The sequence below is a fragment of the Thalassophryne amazonica genome, chromosome 10, assembly GCF_902500255.1.
Source record: "Thalassophryne amazonica chromosome 10, fThaAma1.1, whole genome shotgun sequence".
Classification (NCBI taxonomy): domain Eukaryota; kingdom Metazoa; phylum Chordata; class Actinopteri; order Batrachoidiformes; family Batrachoididae; genus Thalassophryne; species Thalassophryne amazonica.
In genome coordinates, this window is record NC_047112.1 from 29,344,135 (window position 1) to 29,359,980 (window position 15,846).

General features: G+C 39.4%; 1 protein-coding gene across 2 annotated transcripts; it reads right to left on the bottom strand.

Moving 5' to 3' along the window:
- Positions 1 to 3,020: 3,020 nt before the first annotated feature.
- Positions 3,021 to 15,084, bottom strand: rsph3 (radial spoke head 3). Of its 2 annotated transcripts, XM_034180817.1 has the most exons (9): positions 15,000 to 15,084; positions 14,475 to 14,562; positions 11,513 to 11,600; positions 6,973 to 7,114; positions 6,754 to 6,899; positions 4,641 to 4,844; positions 4,202 to 4,364; positions 3,924 to 4,010; positions 3,021 to 3,317 (listed from the first exon to the last, which is right to left on the bottom strand). In XM_034180817.1, exons 2-9 carry the CDS (start codon positions 14,558 to 14,560, stop codon positions 3,244 to 3,246), a joined length of 990 nt encoding a protein of 329 aa, XP_034036708.1. In that variant the 5' UTR covers positions 14,561 to 14,562; positions 15,000 to 15,084; the 3' UTR covers positions 3,021 to 3,243. The 2 variants fall into 2 exon arrangements, with proteins under 2 accessions (XP_034036708.1, XP_034036709.1); XM_034180818.1 differs by lacking the exon at positions 15,000 to 15,084 and having other exon boundaries at positions 14,475 to 14,699.
- Between the last annotated feature and the right edge of the window lie 762 nt (positions 15,085 to 15,846).

The following is a 15,846-nucleotide window of genomic DNA, read 5'->3' on the forward strand; positions in this document are numbered from 1 at the left end:
CTGCTGTATTTAATGACTGTCAGCAATACACATGAACTGCAGCCTGACTTGAATGGCTTCACGGTCGTCGTATCTATGATTTAGTTTCTCACAATATCGCTTTCGATTTTTGGGATCAAGAGTTGACAAGTTGTCTGAAGTCATCTTCCAATTGCATTTTCTCACCGCATCTGCTTGGAGTCTGGAGTTTTCTGCCCACCAGTCTGTGTGCATGCGCGGGAAAGTCGGAAGTAAACGACAACAGCATTCTCTTCTATTGTTCAGTGTTGTTTGCTTATATCCATAAAATATAAAAAATATTAGTCCTATCAACTTTCCGTTTTCACGGCGTTCACCTTTGACCCAAAATATATAAGCATAACCATTCAGAACTGTGCTGCCCGGGTCCTGATGAGGAGGCGCAAGTTTGACCACATCACCCCTGTCCTCAGATCCCTCCACTGGCTGCCCATCAAATACAGAATAGAGTACAAACTCTACCTCCTGACTTATCAGTGCATGCACGGAACCACCCCTGCCTACCTCAGTGAACTCCTCACCCCACACACCACCTCAAGATCTCTCCGCTCATCCACCTCCTCACACTGCCTTCACCAACCCAGGACCAGACTCTCCACCATGGGAGACAGGGCCTTCCAGGCAGTGGCCCCTCGGCTCTGGAACTCCCTCCCAGAGACCCTGAGGGCCCCACAAAGTGTGGAGGCCTTTAAAAATGGCCTAAAGACATTATTTCAAAAGGCCTTTTAGATATTGTTTGAAATGGTTTCTACAAAATCTGTTTTAATTCTGTTTTTAAATCCTTGCTGTAGCACTTTGAGATTTCTTTGAAATGTAAGGTGCAATACAAATAAAATGTATTATTATTATTATTATTATTAACAAATGGAAAATGTCAGCTCTCCCCAGTTTGTCTGTGATCGAAATTGCACACCGCTTAGATTTTTGCACACCCACAAACAGACACGGTGGCAGAAGACATCAAACACAGTACAGTTTCACTCATGGTAACAGCAACATGACATTTAACTAAACTGACTAAACCAACTGAAGTACAAAAATACAATAAATCATTAACACTAACAACACTGTTAAACTAACATGAACTACAATAATTTAAACCCTCTAAACTCCCATGGCGCATTGCAGCACAATGTCCATTGTTCACTGTTATTAGCTAAAATCACTAATTTCTCCAAAAATATTACTCCTATCAGCTGTCCATTTTCGCAGCATTTATCCTTGACCCAAAATAAAGAAGCATACTAAATGGCAAATGTCAGCTCTCCCGAGTTTCTCCGTGATCAAAGCTATACACACGCATGCACACACAAAGGCCACTTGGCTATTATAACATAGATTTTACATTATATCTTAAACATGCCCCAATCACTCTCATATTTGAAAGTGAGGTGCAGACTGACACTCACTATCACCTGACAAAAGTTTGATCCGGATCTGATCTGGATTGTGGACTTTGTGGAGATTTGAATTTAATATTGAAAAGTCCATTTAATGTACATTTTGCATTATATCTCAATCAAAAGTATCTCAATCACACTCATTTGTGACAATGAGGTGCAAACTGGCACCCTCAATAAACAGACTAATTTTGATCCACATCTGATCCGTATTGCAGATTTAGCAGATATTTGATATTGACACTGAAAAGCCCTTTTGATATGTATTTTGTATTATATTTTAGCTTATGAAAAGCCACTTCTAACAAGACTATGACCTTGAAAATTTTTTCCAAGGTAAAAATGTATGGAATTGAAAATTAGTGTTGGTGTCAGTTTGCGCTCTAATGCGGTGCTCTAGTGATGTAAATGAATGGCAACATGGTGGGTTAGTGGTTAGCCCAGTGCGAGAGTCTGTGTATGCGCCGGTGTGTTTTGAGCAGGAACAGTGCCAGTTGCAGCACATGGCACCGCTTATGTGAAAGAAATAATAAAACCAGCTGATACCTGTGGAACCACATCGTGGCGCTTATGTGGAATATATATAAACACCACCCACGGGTGCAAAGTCACGCCTTTCAAAAGCTCTGATTACCAGTCAGCGACTTTACCACTTAGCTACGGAACTGTTCTTTGAAAGCTGCAGGAATCTGCCTCATATCAGGAAGGACATAGAAGTATTACAAAAAAATTAAAATTACACACCACATAAAAACACCACATTTATCAAGTGAGCAATACAAGTATGAAAGCTGCAGGAATCTGCCTCATATCAGGAAGGACATGGAAGTATTACAAAAAAATTAAAATTACACACCACATAAAAACACCACATTTATCAAGTGAGCAATACAAGTATGATCCGTCTGTTCCTCTGTAAATGACCCATGGTCACAGACATATAGTTATGAAATGACATGAATGAGAAGCAGTTTGCTCGTCTCATTCATGCCCACATCTGCTGGCGTGTCTCCAACTGGCCGTGCACGTCTTGTGGGTGACGCGCTGCAGGACACCGCGTCATGTGGAACAGAGGAGCTCACGCGGTTGACGTAACACTGAGATCGCCTGCTGCATGTTCTGATCTGACGGTCTGTTTCAACCTGTCCATGTGCGCACCATGTGCTCGTTCAGCACATCGACTGAGTGATATATTTTTGTATTTATGTCCACTTGATAAAAAGCAAACAGACACACGTGGATCACAGTGGGCAGTTGTTTGTCCATGTCCATCCAAACACGGTACGTGGTGTCCAGCTGGAATGTCCAGATCTACAGATTTCCACAGCCGCTTCAGTGGGAGGACACACCTCCTGTCATCTCAGCACACACACCAAAGCCACACTCGTGTGGGACTTAGACAAATTTCTCTGCGAGTACAAAAGTGATTGCCTGCAGTCTGTTGTCGTGCCAAGAGTGCCAGTTGGTAAGTTTTATTTATTTTTACAGGAACCTTCTTTTTTTAAGCATTTGAGCTACAACAAACAACATTCACATAAATAATGGTCTCAATAACACAAAATAAGCATTTTGTATTTGTCAACTCATAAACATGGAAAAACTTCAGCAGCTAGTAAAAATAACTTTTAGCATTTATCTTCCCCTTTACTGGTCATGTGATGTTTTTGTTTATCATGGACTTTTTTTTATTGTGCTGTTGTTCTATTATACTATATGACAGAAAAGTGTGACAAATATCAAAAAACAGAGGAACTCTGGAACAGTGCAAAAGTGTTTTCTCTGCCTTTTGACAGATCTCAGTGACCTGGTGTTAAGTAAACTGTCTTTAAGATTCAGGCGGATGCGGATCCGGGTTTTTGGAGAACTCTGGTCTTTTCTGGATAACATCGTGGATGATATCTGAAAAAGATGAGATGAAGAAGTTTGAGTGTGGAATGTGTGGCCTCCAGTTATGTGTAAAACAACCAGTAGACGGCACTTTAAGATAATGTATGAATTGATGGCCCTGGATCATAGGATACTGTATTTAACCCTAATCCTATTCTCAGTATCTTGGAATGTTCTTGTATCCATCCAAATCCATCCATGCCTAATGGATGTAAAAGTGATGGTTAGAGTGGAAGCTCACTTTTTTCTAACCTTACTCATTTTAAAAACTTGTGAGTACTGCAGTCACCCCTGACAGTGTCATATGGGCGAAATCCACTTGAGTAATAACCACAGACATACGTATGATCACAAAAGGGTTTCTATATAAAGGTAGATGGTGAACAGCTAATGATTTTGGGGAAAATGTTTTTTTAAAAATTTCAGTCAGAAGATTTTTTTTTTTTTTTTGCTTTAATCCCTGTGTGTGTGTGTCATAAAAAAAATAAATTATAATCTATAATTTATACTTTACCAATATGGCCACTGAAGAACATGTTAGTTACTGTACTGTTCATCCTATGCAAATTAGTGCCATTTAATCCTTTGGAAATATTGCACATAATTGATTATTCTTACTGTCCAGCAGCTCTCTTGCCACATTTCTTCTCTCCAAAATATTGTGAACGCCATCCATCAGCCAAGGCAAGAAATTAGTCTCAACATCTGTAAATCAGAACCACACAGAAAAGGATGAACTGTATTAGCGCACTCTTCGGTTTGCGGTTATAACTCACCATGTCTCATAACGTAATGTCAATACACGAGCAGCGCTGTGCAGCAATGCCGTCATGTAGAAAACAAAATACAAAACACAGAATAACAAAAGGAATGACGGCATTTGAACCAAGGCCGACCTCTCTCCACGGGGTCGTAAATGTAGCCGTGATTCTTCAGTGAGGTGAAGACTGTTGGCACAAGGTTGGCTAAGAACTGCTGACTGTACGCTCGTGCGGCGATCTTCTCTGCGGTCTCTCTCTCCTTCTGCAGTGCCTCCCTCTGCTGGGCAAGCCTACGCTCCTGAGGGCAGAATGAACTCTGTCCTGTGACTGAATAAGTGCACTGATGTGTGAAAATGCTTTTTTTTTTTAATTAAAGCTGCAGTGATGGCAAACATAAACATCTCCCGAACACACTGTGGTTATTTATGACAAATAGCTCATAGCTCAGAATTTCATTAAAGAATTGTTTAAAGACAGAAAATAGGGTGAGGACACAAAAAAACTTCCATGATGAAGTACAGATTTGTTTTCCACATTTATATTAACTCTGCAGAATGAAGATGGAGTGCCGTACTTTCTCCTCAGTATGTCGCCTCTCACGCTCCTCCAGCCGCTGCAGCTCTGCCAGCTCGGCATTTCGAAGCACCTCGAAGGCCCTCTGCTGGGCCCTCAGACAGGCCAGCTCCTCTTCTTCCATCACCTCCAGGAGAGACTGCTCGATGGTCTTACCCACCAAAACCTCCAAAATTGGCTGAACCTCGCTGTCAAAGTCAAACAGCTGCAGCAGACACCACAATAAGCAACATTACGTGGCTTTTTTTTTTTAACACATTAGGAAAAAGTGGCTCAGTGGAAAAATTTACGTGTTTAGTGATAACACCTTCACTAAACGTGACACCACTGCCTACTTTTGTCTATGAGAAAATCGATAACTTTTTTCAGATTTGTGGAAATGCTGGTTAACAGCAAGAACCTACTGGACTTTTTGAATTATTCAGGAGTTAGTTGTGAATATATTTTTTGATATATCTTGTCTAAAAACTTTAAACTCAGTTTCCACCAACTCTACACATTCCATTTTATCAAAGAAAACGTGTTAATTTAAGTCAGTTATAGTGAATACTTTGTTTCAGCATAAATTATAAAAAAGAATAGTTACAAGATAGAATTATTCATTTTAAATGCTTCTGAAACACTAGTTGGCATAATTCTGTGTTTGCTGAGGAACATTTGACTTAAATGTAAAACCATGAGGGGGGAAAATCTGAGGAATCAAGACAAGGCTTCCAGAATATAATTTTGGATCTCAACAACTTGGGTTCCTTCTCAGAAGGCATCTCAAAAATATTCATAAGAAGCTACTATACAAAAATCGAAGCGGTTTGTCACCATTCAAACTATTCTCAATGACTCATAATGGTTCACGTATCCCTTTGTTGACTTATTTAATGAAATCTGCCTATAAAAGTGATGATTCATAAGAACAATAACCCTTATAACTAGTTTGTCTGATTACTTACCTCAAAGCAGGAAGGATAACTCTTTATAATTAGGCTAGTTTATCAAATAATTTTGGACACTGAATGATGTACAAAAATGGCTGTAATTCCAATCCTGTCTTTAGTGCAGCAGATAACAGAATATTTATAGAGGAATCTTTCAAATGGTGAAACAAGCATCAAATTCGGCACAAATACTCCTTAGACAGTACTCTTTTGAAAAAAACTGATTGGCCACTTGAATTTTCAGTCGGCAGCCCAGTAGGGGTCAAATGAACAATTACACAGGGCTCAAAATTAAAAGATTCTCCAGTCATATTGGAAACGATACCACATTATTTGTCTGATCATAAATACTCTAAAAAGGTATAGTTTGGACTATCTGTGATGGAATGTTCTGGAGTTATGGGGTAAAAACAGCAAGAATGGTGACAACGGTCAGTTTCAGTTTGTACAGGGGTCAAAAGTTAAAGTTGCCCCAATTTTGGTAAAAAGTGGCGCAAACAGTTTCACTTCAACTCCACTGTGTTGATGTATGCAGGCGAAAAAAGGAGAAGGAAAAAAAAAGTTATTGATCAAATACTTATGGACCTGACTGCATAAATAAGACATGTACAACAAAAGACAATGTGAGCCTCACTGTTAAGCTAGCTGACTCAAAAATGTCTTTTTTTTTTAACCAAGTAAACATCAAGCTCAAGCAAAACCATATTTTATGTTATCACTGATTCACAAAGAATTAATTAGCTGACATTATACAGTAATAAGCATAAACTTACATAAAAATTCATTAGTGATGTTTAATATTCTTACAAATTAAATAACATGTAAATACCTTAGTTAAAATGACCGCCATTAACAAATGATTACTAGACACAGTTAACTCTTAATTCACTGTTAGTTAACACTTATTACTGTGAATGAATGTACACTTATTGAATAGTGTTACCCATTTCATAATTAAATTATACATGTATTTCATGGACATGTTAAATTTAAATCTTATTTTAACTAAAGCCTTATAAACTGACATTCCACCGCACAACTACATGCTAAGGATATGTGCTCTGCTTGTACTGACATTTTCGGAGGATCTTTATACCTGTGTGGCTGCACTGAACCATAGTGAGTTGACCCGAATACTTATTGCAAAAAACTGTGAGCTGATCTACAATCCGGGGCACCTACTTCTCCCTCCTCGATTTGTGTGGAAACATCTTTGCCAGATTTGGCAGGTATAAACAGCGGGGTCGCCGGCCTGTCCAGGAAGGGATCAGTCTGACACTGAATATCAGCCGTGACCACAATATCACTCAGTTCTTCAAGATAGCGGTCTGAAAAGGAAAATTGGATAATTTTGTTAACCCACAATACACTGGAATGCGCCGTGTTGAGTGAAAAATTCACCTGTTTGTATGTCGATGTGCATTCTGCCCTGGACGGGCTCAGGAGTCCTAAGTCTGTACTGCTCCCTTTCCCGTTTACGAGCCATCGCTTTCCTCCTCATCGCCTCCTGTCTTTGTATCTCAACCAGGTCTGGCTGAGTCTTCTGTCAAAGGTGGATGTAAAAGACATGGTGAAAGGAAAAGGAAAATGTGCCTATAGTGCAGCAGATAACTGAAACAATCATGCAAATGGTGATAAAAGCATCAAATTTGGCAGAAATACTCCTTAGACATTCTTCTTTTGAAAAAACGATTGGCCACTTGAATTTTCAATCCTATTAGCTCAACCAATAATTTGCATCACTTTTTACCAACACTGGAGCAACTTTAACTTTTGACCCTGTACAAACTGACAATGACCTTTGTCACCATTCTTGCTGTTTTTATCCCATAAATCCATAGAATTCAGTCACAGATAGTCCAAACCATACCTTTTTAGAATATTTACGAACAGGTAAATAATGTGGTGTAGGTTTCAATATGATTGGAGCAGCTTTTAATTTTGACCCCTGTGTAATTCTTCAATTGATCTCTACCTGAATGCTGACTGAAAATTCAAGTGGCCAATCGTTTTTTTTTTTTCAAAAGAGGAATGTCTGAGGAGTATTTCTGCTGAATTTGATGCTTTTATCACCATTTGCAGGATTCTGCTCTAAATATTCTCTTATCTGTTACACTACTAGGATTAAGTATGTTGTATTTCCTTGCAGGGGTGTAGAATAATTTTCCTTCATGCACATGTTTGATTGGTGTGCTATCACCGTATGGCAGGGGTGGCCAAGTTCGGTCCTCGAGAGCCACATTCCTGACACTCTTAGTTGTGTCCCTGCTCCAACACACCTGAATCCAATGAAAGACTCGTTAGCAGACTTTTAATGAGCCTTTCATTGGATTTAGGTGTGTTGGAGCAGGGAGACAATTAAGAGTGTCAGGAATGTGGCTCTTGAGGACCGAACTTGGCCACCCCTGCCGTATGGTGTTTCACTTAAATCCATAAACTAGTGTAGAAGGAGCTGCGCTTACAAGGTCAATATCATGTGATGCATTAATTAAACACAAAAGTCTAATTAACTCTCCTTGAAGAAGTGACATTAATATCCACAAAACAGTTTAGGAGGTATTATGTCGACAAGACAGATGCACAGCCTGATGCCAATACACTTTAAAAAAAATTTTTGCAGGCAGTAAAGATAACATTTTTCATGAGTACATACAAACAGTTCCATAGGTCTAATCTTGGTAGAATTTTGTATGTCCTTAAATTTGACAATTTTCATTGTGCCACATTTTCCATGGAATGATCAACAATTTTACATTGTTTTAACAAAAAGTAAGTTCCTTTGGCTGCTCCCTTGTTTTCACTCGGGGTCCCCACAGCAAATCCGAGGTGGAGCTACATGGTGAATAGGCACAAATTTTACACTGGATGCCCTTCCTCATGCAACTTCACATTGCATGGATAAATGTGGCAGGGGTGGGGTTTGAACTGGGAACTTTCCGCACTATAACCAAGTGCACGCAGGGCTTGGCCACCACCCCTGCTCTCAAAATCTGGTAGTACTGCAAAACAGTGTAAATTAGTGTGGCACGATTGGGTCCTGTTGTCTTGTTCCAGTAGCCACTAGCCCTTGTAATAAGTCTCGTGCTTGTAGCCACATTAAATATTAATTCTCAGAATTCAATGAAAATATAAATATATTTTTAGCTTACATTTTTGATCCTAAATAATACTATGGTGACCAAGCTGTTAAGTGTGCTTGTTCCTGGCTCAGGGCCACCCCTGCCCATTCTCCATTTAATGTGGAGTTGGGTGAGAAGAACATCTGGTGTAAAACCTGTGCCAGATCAACATGCGGATCCACCTCAGATCTGCTTTGGCAATGTCACGTGAATCAAGGGAGAAGCTGAAAAGGCTTACTACACACAAGGCATGATTAAAACCCACAAACTTCTATTTCAAATAGATACTAATACAGCTGGAATCTGTTGGAATCCAGAACACATTAAAGTGTTCATTTTGATGCAAAACTCAAACTAAATATTTGTCCTTGTAGAGGTTTGCACTCTTCAAGTGCTTTTCCAATGTGGCCATGTGTTTGCTGTCTTTAAAAAGAAACAATTTCTGTATTTATTGGTATGAATTTACTCGTAGTGATATCTGTATCATGGAAATATAGACTGGAATGGACGTCACGTGACTAGCGGCGTGCCGCACGGCGGCCATTACTAAGGGTGGAGAGAGCGCCTTGAGCCAGTTAAACAGAAGCGAAATGAGGAGAAAAAAGGCAGCCAGTGCTTCATCAACAACTGCACCAACTACAAAAACAAATTCTCCAATACTAAAATGAACTGTACAATAGCCTTTGTTATGTGCAGATGCGGGTTGAGGAGCGGACCTGCGTCTGACTGAACCCAGCGCTAAATAACCAGAAAGCGGTTCCAAAAACAAAACAATTTTATTTTTCTCCTGTGCAATAATTGGTGTACCACATAAATGTGCGTTTGTCTGGCGAGGTGAAGGACGGCGCACTCTCCAGCGCCAAAATGGATCAAAGCTCGGCGCTTCTGGACCCAGACTCACCGCCGAACACCCCCCAGGTGGATACGACAAACTGACTCTGTGAAGGATGGAAAAGGTGAGGTAAGTCAACAGCTACAACAAATATCCTTCAAAGGCACACACTATCAGCAACACATTCAGGTCTGAATTTAAGCTTTATGTAAATGAGCAGCTTCTCACAACAGGTGGAGGATCATCATTCCGTACGCCACGGCAGTGAGAAGCGAGCTGCACAATTCTCATCAATATTCAAATATACTGCGTAACAAAATACCAAATTACTGTTAACACTTATTCAGACAATCATCACCTCTGATGTGTGCTGACAGCATGTGTCCCTCACCCGTCCTCCTTCACAGGCACGATGTGTCAAACCCAGGCGCGGTCCTCAGCATCTCACAAAAGAACGTCACAAGGTCGAGTTCCCGGCAATTCTGCTCGAATAACTCATGGCTTAAATGCAGAACGCCATCTCATTATCTGCTTCAGCTGAAAGTCTTTAAGTTTGCACGTGAGCATCATCCACAGGTGCTGCAAATCATGCTGATGAAGGTGAAGGACTCTTCTGCCAGCACCTTCTCCACAGACAAAACCCAGTTTGCATACCACCTGGAGAGCAAAGAAAAGAAAACAACACCAAAATGTCCAGCCAAACCCCCCAACACACAACAGCCTTAATGTAATTATGTAAAACAAATGTCTATTTTAAAGTCGTTATGTTGCAATTTAATATCGATATACTGAGACTATAACTCAACACCATAAGTTCTTTTCATTAAGCTGCGTTCACATGCATACAAACAAAACAAACAAAAATGTAAATATATATATATATATATATATATATATATATATATTTACTTGCAGTTGTTTAATATGATGTGAAAATTCAGTAAGGTATATCTTATATATTATATTCTAATTGTAAGGTGGAACTATGCTAGTATATAAAGGTATATCTAAATATCTATAAAGGAAGAGTAAAATAGGAGAGTAGAAAAGAGTAGAGTAGAGCCACTTAGGTGCCTGGTGTTGAGAACCAGGGATGGTGAATGGCTTTATATCTACTTGTAATAAAATGCTAGTAAAAATAATATATGTTGTTGTCATTAAAAGACTAGCAGTAATATTACAGTGGAAAAGCAGCAAGGTAAATGAGCACAATGGCAAGGCATACTTCAGATTTATATTTTAATACATAAGGATTATTTTATCCAAGCTTTTAATCAGCTTGAATACAACTTACAAGGCTTCATTTATAAAAATCCATAGAGAATTATGATGACAGAAAAGAAAACAGTAAATTCCCCAAATTTCCACACTTTACATAAAACATTTTTTTTCTACCCAGGCATGTATAGGTTCATTAGAAAGCGCAATTAAAGGGCTTTAAAACAAGCCTACTTTTATTAAAATCTGTTAACAAATCGTGACAATAGAGCAAGAAAAGCAGCACAGTTTGTCATAATTTCCCCAAATTTCTACATTTTACATAAAGTTTTTTTTTTCACCCACACATGCATAGGTGCATTGGAAAGAGCTTTCAAATGGCTTTAAAACAAGCCTACATTTATTAAACTCCGCTAAGAAATAGCGACGCTAGTGCAGAAAAGCGGTCAGTTTATTATTGATGATCTGCACATCTCCACCCTTAGTAATGGCGTCTTCCTGTCCTGAGTGACACTAATAGATTGAGGCGCGCACGTCCATTCCAGTCTATATTTCCATGATCTGCATTTCTTTGTAGTGTGGCTCATAAATCACAAGGGTTCTCAGACATGATCCATATTTTGTCCGCAATCTGCTGGAATTTTACTCCATAGAATGTATATTTTCTGGTGGTGTAGCATACTTTAGGGGCATTGAACTTTCATTTGGTGCCAAGTCAACAATTAGCACCACCTGGCTCCACTACTGCTCTAAAAGAGTGTTTCATACTTACAATCGGTATGACTTTTTTGGCGTATGTGTTTCCTCTGACAACACGGGGATCATACATAATGTTTCCATAGTGACACTTTACATCCCTCCTGCATATCAAGATAATATAAATGTAATCAGTTGATTAGATAATACTAACTTGCTATAGCATTACAAGGGTCATATTACGAACTTTTTCAGCAAAATATCTCACCAGACATTTTAAAAAGAGGTATTAAAGTTTGCATCCAAAATATTCCAATACTACTAAGTTTTAGAACAGAACCCATTATGAAGAATACAAAAATAAACTTTTGTCAAACATTCATCTAACAACCTCAGTATTGCAACCACACTGCAATATTACCTCACATAAAGTTTTAAGTATATTCAGAATGAGATAGTTTATGTATCTAGCCTATGAATAGGTTGCGTTAGCCACCACGGCTAAGTGCCAGACAGTGACATCACAAATGTTACCGAATGTACATGTTTAATCTGAAATAACAAATGTTTAGCAAAATTTTAAATGTCTGCAGCTACCTTTAAGAGCAACGTGATGTCTCCCAAGCAGCAATCGACTTCCGTGACATATGTGTCACAGATGTGAAACAAGCTGTTTCAGGACTACATTTGGTTGAGAGCAGTGTACTTTCTGCATTAACAGAACTGTGAAACTTTGAGGATTATATTTAATTTTTTTTTTTCACAATATGATCCCTTTAAATGTTAACTACTGACATATTTGAAACTAACGAATGATGCCGAATTTGTGAACGTTCTGTGCGGCGCAATAACTACAGCAGTGATCCGAAACTGGCACCACGACTATGGAGCTAAATCAAGGCCAAAAGTTTTGTAATCTGAAAATATAAAAAGGCTGAAAAAATTAATTTTGAAACTGAAAATTCATTGTTTGTTCTTAAATTTTAGAATCATTAAAAAAGTATTATTAAAATAAAAATAAGTAAGATATATATTTTTCAGTTTAAATAAATTTTTGATTCAGCTCTGGAATTATTTTGATCAAATTTATTTTCATTCATATTTCTTTTTTCACTTTCAGATTTTTTTTCACTTTCAGTTCTTATTTTTTCAGTTTCAAACTTTTGGCCCTGTTCTGGCGTGGGAGGGCGTGGTTTCGATTGAGAGGGGCGTGGTATTGTGAGTGACAGTAGAGCAATCAGTTCTCACATGATGTTGCATTCAGGAAACGTGGGTACTTTGATAATGACTCTGCTGACGTCTCCATCGTTTATTTACTACGCGGCTGGCGCGTGAAAGAAAACAGAAAGAAAGCTTATTACGAGGCTTTAAACCCTCGAGATAAAGCTGTTTATTGTGATCGATGTGTAGCAGTTGGTTCAGTAGATCCGTATGTTGTACCGGATAGTGAATTTAATGACGATGTAACAAAGTGGCTGGCAGTTTCGCAGTGTAACCAAGCAGACCGCCGGTAAATCCAAATCCCAAGCCGGAAGAGCGCTCCGACTACCGGCGGTGTTTAGAAGCCTCGCCGTTACAGGCCCGGCACTGAGGCGCTGAGAGAGATCCGCCGCTACCAGAAATCCACCGAGCTGCTGATCCACAAGCTGCTGACCAGGTCAGCCTCGCCGGCCTCCTGCAGAGCATCACAGCGGAGCTCTGAAAGCCGAGGTCGGTCTTGAAGTCCTGAGCGATTTCTATCACCAGGTGTTGGAAGGGCAGCTTGTGGATCATCAGCTTGGTGGATTTCTGATAGCAGCGGAGTGGGCGCCTGTAATGGCGAGGCTTCTTCACACAAGCGGTAGCCGGAGCACTCTTCCGGGTGGCTTTGGATAAACCGGCAGTCTGGTTCTGGCCATATTAAAGCTTTCTTCAGATCTGCTGAGCCTTGTCTCTCTGTGTGTCACTTAGAAAGCTCGTAACACTCCACTGCTTGATGCACAATAACTACTGGCAGCCTGTAAAATGAACGACCTGCCTCATTTTCATGCAGCGATGCTGCGCTGCGTTCACGGTCTTGTGTGGATTTGGGACACACCGGTTTTTAGGTATAGGCGTTAAACTTTACAATCTTGCATATTTTCCAGTTTTTCAACATCAAAAATGACCAAGAGTGGTCTAGAATTACTTGTAATCGACATCTTTAGCATAACTTTATTTACATGAATCAAGACAATACAGTGGAGAGAAAGCGTTAAGTCATTATCTATCAAAGTACCCACGTTTCCTGAAAGCAACATCATGTGAGGACTGATTGCTCTCCTGTCACTCACATTTCCACGCCCCTCTCAATCGAAGCCACGCCCTCCCACGCCAGAACAGGGCCAAAAGTTTGAAACTGAAAAAATAAGATCTGAAAGTGAAAAAAATATCTGAAGGTGAATCTGTATGCACCACTCTGCATTTAATCATTAGTGATCGATCTCTGCTCCCCTCCACAGCATGTCTTTTTCCTGGTTCTCTCCCTCAGCCCCAACCAGTCTCAGCAGAAGACTGCCCCTCCCTGAGCCTGGTTCTGCTGGAGGTTTCTTCCTGTTAAAAGGGAGTTTTTCCTTCCCACTGTAGCCAAGTGCTTGCTCACAGGGGGTCGTTTTGACCGTTGGGGTTTTACATAATTATTGTATGGCCTTGCCTTACAATATAAAGCGCCTTGGGGCAACTGTTTGTTGTGATTTGGCGCTATATAAAAAAATTGAAAAGAAAAAAGAAAAGAAAAAAAGAAATATGAATGAAAATAAATTATCTGATCAAAAAAATTACAGAGCTGAATCAAAAATTTATTTAAACTGAAAAATATATATCTTACACTTATTTTTATTTTGATAATACTTTTTAAATGATTATAAAATTCAAGAACAAACATTGAATTTTCAGTTTCAAAATTTATTTTTTTCAATCTTTTTTTATTTTCAGATTACAAAACTTTTGGCCTGGATTTAGCTCCATACACAACCCGCTATGTTTAATAAAGCTTCAGAATACTCGAACGTCTGACTTACTGGTCGGCTGGAGGCTCTCTGTATTTGGAGCGATTCTCCACAGCTCTGGGACGACTTGAGAACGTGTACATCCTGTCTGCGTCCATCTCTGGGTGTGAAACAAACGGAATTATTTACAAAGGCTCGCACACGAATTCTTTGTGACAGCAGACACCGAGGCTTCGAAGCCTGCGTGGACTCGTTGGTTTGAGCAATGAAGCCTTTCGGTGCGGTTTATTGGGCCGCTTTGTTTAACACGTCTGATATATGACCGTTCAACTTAATACAAGACTTTAGACTACAAACTGTATTTAGACATATGATTCGGCGCACGTAACCATAAAGTCATACACAAATTAAAACCATTACCATCATTATTAAAATGTAGAAATCGTACATCAGCTTTGGACTGAAAGGTATAATTATAAAATCACGTCGGAAAATAAAGACTTAAGTGTGCTTCAAGTTAACAAAGTCAACATGTCAATAAAATATGAGACAACATAAAATAGCTTCACTTTTCAAAATAAACAAAATGTGACGCACCTGTTCTGTACAGTATGTGGTACGAGAACTGAATGAATCTTCATGTCCGATGCAGTGGTTCAAAAGTGTAGGTTTCACTGACACGAGACAACAAATTTCTGTAGTAACCGTATCCAGGAACTAAGTGTACGTCACTTCCTAAACGATAGGACGGACATCGAGCAACTTTCCACAAGGATAATCTTTGTCTGCCATCTTGGTAGAGGAATTGCTAAGAAGATAAAGTTCTGCATCCTGCTTGCTACCTCACTTCAAAATTCAACTCAAATGAAACTCGAGTATCATTATCAATTCAGTTCTGAATTTTGCACAGCCCCAGTGTATACTTGCTGGAGGATATTACAATTACAAATCAAACGAGACAGAGCACATCATACGTGGTTTGCAGCTGGAAAACCACATACAGAGAGAGGCAGTATGTGAGCCCTTTGGTAACCATGGATGCTCTCCATGGTTACCAAAGGGCTCCAGATGTTTACCAAAATGACAAGAGATGATCATTGGGTGGCCTCTACCCACACTGGGGGATCTTCATGAGTCTTACAGTCTCAGGAGAGCCAACACCATCCTAAAAGACTCATCTGTTTGAGCTAATGCTGACAGACAGTACAGGGCCATTAAAGTAGGTACATATAGATTGAAAAGCAGTTGTACCCAGCTGCTGTGAGAGCTATGAATGCCACTGGAACCAAATAGCCACATCACATGCTACAGTTGAAATGATTGCAAGATTTGTTAAATGCAATATCCACTGCCACTGAAATACCCAGTTTTGCATACTTTTCTCTTATGTACAATCTTTTTGCAATTATCTACTTATAACTTTTTCTTTTAAGTTGCACTTTGA